This window comes from Mandrillus leucophaeus, unplaced genomic scaffold (assembly GCF_000951045.1).
Source record: "Mandrillus leucophaeus isolate KB7577 unplaced genomic scaffold, Mleu.le_1.0 Scaffold858, whole genome shotgun sequence".
NCBI lineage: Eukaryota > Metazoa > Chordata > Mammalia > Primates > Cercopithecidae > Mandrillus > Mandrillus leucophaeus.
In genome coordinates, this window is record NW_012109341.1 from 457,703 (window position 1) to 465,901 (window position 8,199).

Below are 8,199 nucleotides of genomic sequence, written 5' to 3' on the forward strand. Positions count from 1 at the left end.
AACCTGGCATAGGAAAAGAAGCCAGAAGGAAATAATACAAAATGACCAAGGTGATGACTTCAAAGGAAGAAACTACGGGCCATGTGTTTCTACTTTCTCCATCTTCAATACTCTATTTTCTCTCAATAATCATTATGATAGATCTCTACATAAGTCCTTACCTTTTCTCTCCTTACATATCCTCAAATCAAATCGCTATGCATCATATATTACTATCTGCTTTTACATTTAAAAATAACCTTTTAGAATCAGGCATAAGATGAATCACAGCTTAGTACTTCTCATAGACTGAACGTGATAAAGTATAACTCCTACAAGCCTCAATTTTCTCATCTAAGTAAACCACCTCTGCAGGACTAAATAATATCTCATGTAAAACACCTAGCAGCACAGCGCCAACCTCACAGTAGTGCTCCATTTTCTTTTCTTTTCTTTTCTTTTTTTTTGAGACAGGGTCTCACTCTGTCACCTAGGCTGGAGTGTAGTAGCATGATCTTGGCTCACTGCAGCCTCTGCCTCCCAGGTTCAAGCGCTTCTCCTGCATCAGCCTCCCAAGTAGCTGGGATTACAGGCGCCTGCCACTACGCCTGGCTATGTTTTGTAATTCCACTGGAGATAGGATTTCACCATGTTGGCTAGGCTGGTCTTGAACTCCTGACCTCAAGTGATCCACCCACCTCAGCCTCCCAAAGTGCTGGGATTACAGGTGTGAGCCACCGCGCCTGGCCTTGATTTTCTTTAATTCCCTTTTCAAGATGTTCTGGGTGATGACTGAATTCCCATACAGTAAATACACAGACATCTCTGATTAACCCCTGTAGTTAAGGGGTAATCAAATTATCTTGAGAAATGCCTCCTGTATCAAAGGACTTTAAAATCTACTACTAAACAGCTCAGGAAAAATATAAATAGACCCCAGTACTCCTCTGTGCTTAGTCTAAATGAGGCCTCACAATCTTTCTGAACACAGCAGCCCAGGTAAAATGAAGGAGCTGCCATAAAAGTGAAACCCTATTTGTCATCAGTAACCTAGACAAGAGGCTTTTTAAGGAGCTTCTCCCAGCACATACTGTATAATGTCAGTGACACAGGTGAGAGACAAATTCTTTTCACAAGTTTGTTGAAAAATTAAATCTATGACTCTAATCCACCCAATAAAACATTTCAACAATGTAGATTTTTAAAAATAGATGTTTAGAGATTTTTCAAGTTTGGTTTAGTATTTCAAAAAAGAAACATCACAGCAAATCTTCATGACAATGGATCTGATAATGGATTCTGATCTGTACACCAAAAGCATAAGCAACAACAAAAAAATTGATAAACTGAACTTCATTGAAATTAAAAACTCTTGTGCTTCAAAGGACATCAAGAAGGTGAAAAAACAACCTACAGAATGGGAGAAAATATTTGCAAATCATATATTTGATAAGGGTGTAATATCCAGAACATATAAAGAACTCCTGTAACTCAACAACAAAAAGATAACCCAATTAAAAATGGAAAAAGGACTTGAATAGACATTTCTCCAAGATCATACATAAATAGCCAATAAGCACATGAAATGATGATTCACATCATTAGTAATCTGGTAGAAAACAAAAATCAAAGCTGCAATGACATACCGCTTCACATACACTAGGATGGCTATAATCAGAAAAACAAGAAATAAAAAATGTTGGCAAGGATGCGGAGAAATTGGAACACGTATACCCTCCTGGTGGGAATGTAAAATGGTGCAGCCACTATGGAAAGCAGTTTGGCGTTTCCTCAAAAAACTAAACACAGAATTACTGACAATTCCACTCCTAGGTATATACCCAAAAGAATTGAAGACAGGATCCCAAACTGTATACCAATGTTCATTGAAGCATCATTCACAACAGCAAAAAAGTAGACACAGCCCTAGTGTCCATCAACAGATGAACAGATTTTTTAAATGTGGTATAGACAGACAATGGATATTATTCAGTTGTAAAAAGGAATACAGTTCTGATACATGCTACAACATGCATGAACCTTGAAGACATTATGCTACGTAAAATAAGCCAGACCTAAAAGGACAAATACTGTATAATCTCATTTATATGAGGTACACAGAACTGTCAGATTCATAGCAACAAAAATAGTTGGGCACAGTGGCTCATGCCCGTAACCCTTGCAGTTTGGGAGGCTGAGGTGGGCGGATCCCTTGAACCCAGGAGTTCTAGACCAGGAGTTCTGGGCAACATAGGAAGACCTTGTCTCTATGAAAAATAATAATAAATTAGCTGGGTGTGGTGGCGTGTGCCTTAAGTCCCAGCTACTCAGGAGGCTGAGGTGGAGAACTGCTTGAGCCCAGGAGGTTGAGGCTATAGTGAGTCGTGACAGCACCACTGCACTTCAGCCTGGGCAACACAGAGTGAGACCCTGTCTCGAAAAAAACAACCACAAAAATAAATCAGAGGTTACCAAGGTTTGGGAGGAGGTGGAATGAGGAGTTACAGCGTAATGGTGGCAGTTTCTGCTTGGAGTGATGAAAAAGTTTTGCAAATAGGGACGATGGTTACACAACACCATGAATGTACTTAATGTCACTGAATTGCATGCTTGAAAATGATTAAAATGGCAAATTTTATATTATATATACAACTACAATAAAAATAAATAAAAGAAAGTAAACTTAAAGGCACAGAAAAAGGCAACAACAAAGAAACATGACAGCTAAACTAATAAAGAAAAATGACACCGCATCAGTACCTTTCCACACACTGCCTTCGGGACAGGGGAGGCTGACATCTTCGGTTATGAGCTTCTCGGGCAGCAAGTCTAGCTCCTGACAACTGAAGGAGAGTACAAAACCCATTGAATAAACTGGGAAATCTCTATCATCCTAGAAGAACTGGCAACACATTCTGACATCAAGAAGCCAGAAATTCAACCAATTCAACAGGCATTCATTTTAGAGGAAAACAAAACAGTGAAAACTGGGTAAATTCTAGAGCAGCTTGAAGCAATATCCAGCATATTAAAGCACTGAGATTAACATATGTTCACTGTAGCATCATCCACAATAGCAAAAAGGTGGACACAAGCCAAGTATTCACCTTAATGGGTTTGCAGAAGAGTGGTATATGATACTGTTTTACCACAAACCTAACAAAACTGAAAATTCTCTCGTCAAAGCTTTCAGAAACTTCAACTGGAGCCGAGTTCAAGAGAATACCAAGTTCATAACTATATCTCTAAATGTCTTCATTGGTCATCTAACAGCTGTATAAGGGATGTTCAATGCAAATGTTCAAAAAAAGTGTTTTTAACACTTTCTGGAATGATCATGATTTCTCTTTAGTGAGAAATCTATATTTGCCAACAGTGCTATCGACTGAATGCTTGTGCCCCCTAAAATTCGTATGTTGAAGCCTTAACCCCAATGTGATGGTATTTAAATGAGGGGCCTCTGGGAGGTAATTAGGTCAAGAGGGTAGAGCCCTCGTGAATGAGATTAGTGTCCTTCTAAGACAGACAGTATGCTTCCTCTCTCTGGGAAATGACGATATAATGAAAGGATGGTCCTCTGCAAATCAGGAAGAGGACAGGACCTACACCAGACACCAGATCTGCCAGCATCTTGATCCTGCACTTCCCAGTATCCAGAACTATGAGAAACAGATGTCTGTCGTTTAAGCCACACAACCTATGGTACTTCTGTTATAGAAGCCCCAGCTAAGACACAGAAGATCAGTCACCCAATATTACCGCCTCAGAGTCTTATGGAGAATTAAGACTTTGAGACAGTAGTTTAAGGTATCAGTATTCAGAGTAAGCATGAACTGCAGTTTTCTGAACCAACAAACATAATATCTCCATCTCTCTTAAGAGATTTTCTTATATGTTCAGACCGCATATTTTTATTGGTTTACACATTCTCAACAAAGTTGTCACATACACCAAAAATAAAAAATAAATATCCAAAAAGTTGATATACCTTTTCATCTTCCCACTGAAAAAAATTACAGTCTTTTCTATCTCTACAGGCTGAACAGGCATAAAACCTCCGAGTTTCTTCTTTCCCTTGGGTCACCTTTACAAACAGAAGAGTGGGTCCTAGTTCCAGAATAGGAAAAAAAAAAAAACAAAAAGTGTCAACAGTCATCTGCATCAAGTTCTTAGTTTTCATCGCCCTTAAATAAAATTTGTTTGAGCTTTACGCACAATTTATCATAATTAAATCCATTTCTTTGGTTGGTTGGTTTTTGTTTTGTTTTCTTGAGACAGGGTCTCCCTCTGTAGCCCAGTGGCAACATCATGGTTCACTGCGATCTCTGCCTCCTAGCCTCAAGGGATTCTCCCGCCTCAGCCTCCCGAGTAGCTGGGACTACAGCTGCGTGTCTCCAGCGGTTTTTATTTTTTGTAGAGACAGGGTATCACCATTTTTGCCTGGGCTAGTCTCAAACTCCTGGGCTCAAGCGATCTGCCCGCCTCGGCCTCCCAAAGTGCTGTGACTACAGGTGCACGCCACCATCCCGGCTTCTGTTTAATGAATGTTTCTTTTCTCTCTGTTACAACATTCCGGCAGTGACTACTCATAAATAATTTTTGAAAACAGGTCTCTCCAGAAAGAAAATGCTACTGTCAGTATAGCTGCTGTCTACGTTGTGAATGTTACAAACCTGAGACTAAAACAAGGAAGGGACTCAGAGAATTGAGGACTTTGACATCTCTTGCGCGTTTACCCTTGCAGCGAAAACCTGAGCTTTGAGTTGGACACGCCCACTTTCTGTAAGTTAGACAAAGTCTAGTTCGCAGGCAAGGATTACACTGTCTTTCTCCCTAATTTTTTATTTTTGAAGGGACAGCAAATCAACAAATGAAATCCCCAAGTACTTGTCAACGAGAACTATTCAATACCATGCATCCTTCTCTTTGCCTACCTTTCTGCCCCTTCCCCCCCAAAAAGAGATGAAATAGTCCTGGAGCCAAAACCACAAGAGTGGAGACTTGCTCTGAATGTTTCTCAAGTAAGTTGAAAAACACCACGTTCCGAGGAAGGACTATTTTCTAGACTGCACACTAGTGAGGAAAAAGAGGCTGATAAAAATACAGGAGCCCCAAAAGCCACTTCCAAGCCAATTCACACCCTCAGCGCCCGGCAGTTAGGCTGAGCCCAGACTCTGACCCACCGTGAGGGCACAGCGGGGCGGGGACGGCGGGATCCGAGGGAAGCACCACCTCCATTCCCGAGCTCCCCCGGCACCCTGCGCTGCCCTCTGCCTCCACGGCTTCAAACCCATCCCTGGGGGCCGCCATCTTCCCGCCGCCGTCCCGAAAGCCTCAGTACGAACCAAGAATGCTGAGAAAGAGCGCCCCCGCGACCCAAAGCGACCGACAGCGCCCCCAGGCGCTTAGGAGGAGCTGGGGCGGGGGCTGCCGCGGCGGAGGCCACGCCCCGAAACGCAGTCTCCGCTCACCTGGGGGCTGCACATAAGCGGCCCCTAGCGGTGGGGCTCGCAGGTCACTCGTGAGACCTGTGCCATGAGCTCAGCGCCTGAAAGCACCCTCTTTTCTTAAGAATATAGCCAGGAGGTGAGATGATTCGAACAAAGATTTAGTTGTATTGTAGGTCCGAAAGGCAGCATTACCACCTCTGCCAAATAGCTGAAATGGCTGCAGCAGCTGCGATTGATGGACCATTCTTTGTTTTTCAGAATCACAGTCACTGCATCATCCTCTGTAACTTTTGAACAACGCTGAAAGTTGCACATCATAATTGCACACTCATTGACACTTATACATTAGAAAGAAAGAAAACCGTGCCGATTTGCAGATGACATGACTGTCCACATTTTAAAAATCCCAAAGAATCTATCAGGAAAACACCTCCGATTTAAACTGAGTTCAGCAAGGTTGCAGGATATGAGATAAACATACAAACATCAACTGGATTTCTAAATACTAGCAATGATCACAAGAACACTCAAAAATAGAATACCACTTACAATCATTCAAATGAAATGGGTGTAAATCTAACGAAATATGTACAGGGTTTTATGTATGCTAAAAACTCTAAAATGCTTGATTAAAAAAAATCAAGGCTGGGTGCAGTGGCTCACACCTGTAATCCCAGCACTTTGGGGGGCCAAGGTGGGAGGATTGCTTGAATCCAGGAGTTCGAAACCAGCCTGGGCAACAAAGCGAGACCATATCTCTAAAATAAATAAACAATTTTTAAAGTTTTTTAAAAATCAAAGAATAGCCGGGTGTGGTGGCTCACGCCTGTAATCCCAGCACTTTGTGAGGCTGAGGCAGGTGGATCACGAGGTCAAGAGATCGAGACTATCCTGGCTAACACGGTGAAATCTTGTCTTTACTAAAAATACAAAAACAAAAAAAGTAGCCGGGCATGGTGGGGAGCGTCTGTAGTCCCAGCTGCTTGGTAGGCTGAGGCAGGAGCGTGGCATGAACCTGGGAGGCAGAGCTTGCAGTGAGCCGAGATGGCGCCACTGCACTCCAGCCTGGGCGACAGAGCGAGACTCCGTCTCAAAAAAAAAAAAAAAAAAAATCAAAGAATAACTAAACAAATGCAGAAACATGCTGCACTCATAAATCAGAAGACTCAACATAGTAAAGCTATTGGTTTTCCCCAGGTTTAATGCATATACAGGTTTAGCACAATTGCTATGAAAATCCCAGCCAGATTTCTTTGTAGATTTAGACAATATTCTGAAATTTATATGGCAAGGTGAGGGAACTAAAATAGCTAAAACAATTTTGAAAAAGAATAATGAAGTGGGAGGAATCAATCTACTCAATTTCAAGTCTTATAGTGCAGTAATCAAGATGCATCCACATGTCTGTGATTGTAGACGAAATAGTCTCCTTATGTTATTTAAAGAACCATTGGGGCATGTGCCTAGTTAACATCACACATTGATGCTATGGCTTATTACTGTAAAAACATGGCTGTTTTTCTCTCACATTTCATGTAATGGTTTTACTCAAATTCTCCATCTGCACCAGTAGTATCTGTGTGTTTGATGTACCAGTGTCCCCTTTTTCAAGTTGTCCAGCACACTTTTTCAGTGTACATTATCTGCACATGTCTGGTCTTTTGAGATAGGCAATTTTCTACAGCTATGAGGATGATACTTTTGGACACTATCTCAAGACCTAACTAGCTGGGCACATGTTCTCAGGACCTCTTGAGACACTGCCCCAGGCAGCATAAAAATTAAGAGACCTAACTACCTACTCACATGAACTCTAGCACTTTTATTTACAAATTTGTTTTAGATGTACAAATTTGTGATCTTAAAAGACTTGTTTATAAAATTTGCAACTGAATTTGTGAACTCATAAAACCAGAGTTACTGAGTCCATATTTCCTCTTTCTCTTTTAAATAATGCTGATTCTGTGAGGCAACCTCTCTAAACAGCCAAAACCAGTATGGATGTGCAGCCTTTACAGATAAGCTTCCCCAAACAGTAAAAATACAACAAAGGTTGATCCAAATAAGGTAAATGGGAAGGCACTGCGAAATGTGAGAGCTGCCGAAGGTTTCAAACATCAGGCCATTTTCTTAGCAGAGGGATAATTTTGGGGAGAAAAAAACTCACCTTATTTTCAGATATATATGGTAAATAGCCTGTGTTAAATATTACTGATGGGGTTATGAATATGACCAGTAAGTTATAAATGTTTCATTTAATTTCCTGATAGTGTTTTGAGTCTGTACAGGAAAATGCTTGAGTAGAAACATACCGAGAGATTCAGCAAGGTTCTCAAAGGAAGCCAAAGACATAACTGAAAATAGGTCCATTGAGGCCTAAGCACCAGGAGAGACCTAGATTACACTTATCACACAGAGCGTGATCCTGGGCTGCTAAGGTTGCTGGAACTCAGCTACTCTCCCAGCAGACTGTCTGGTCAAAGTGGTGAGTTTTCTTTCTTTCTTTTGTTTTTGAGACAGAGTCTCACTCTGTCGCCCAGTCTGGAGTGCAGTAGATCAATATTGGCTCACTGCAACCCCCACCTCCTGGGTTCAAGCAGTTCTCCTGCCTCAGCCTCCCAGGTAACTGGGATTACAGGCATGTGCCACCATGCCTGGTTAAATCTTTTTTTTTTTTTTTTTTTTTTTTTTTTGGTGTTTTTAGTAGAGATGGGCTTTCACTATGCTGGCCAGGCTGGTCTTGAACTCCTGACCTCGTGATCCACCCCCC

At 41.5% G+C, this 8,199-nt stretch overlaps 1 protein-coding gene across 1 annotated transcript in view; it reads right to left on the reverse strand.

Moving 5' to 3' along the window:
* The window catches only part of ZCCHC4 (zinc finger, CCHC domain containing 4), a 53,569-nt gene extending 48,246 nt beyond the window's left edge, over positions 1-5,323 (reverse strand). The window contains exons 1-3 of the mRNA XM_011968730.1: positions 5,163-5,323; positions 3,968-4,086; positions 2,740-2,822 (exon numbers count right to left, since the gene is read on the reverse strand). Of these exons, the coding sequence (XP_011824120.1) occupies positions 2,740-2,822; positions 3,968-4,086; positions 5,163-5,289 (329 nt within the window). The 5' untranslated portion in view covers positions 5,290-5,323. The remainder of the gene's footprint in view (positions 1-2,739; positions 2,823-3,967; positions 4,087-5,162) is intronic.
* Positions 5,324-8,199: the final 2,876 nt, after the last annotated feature.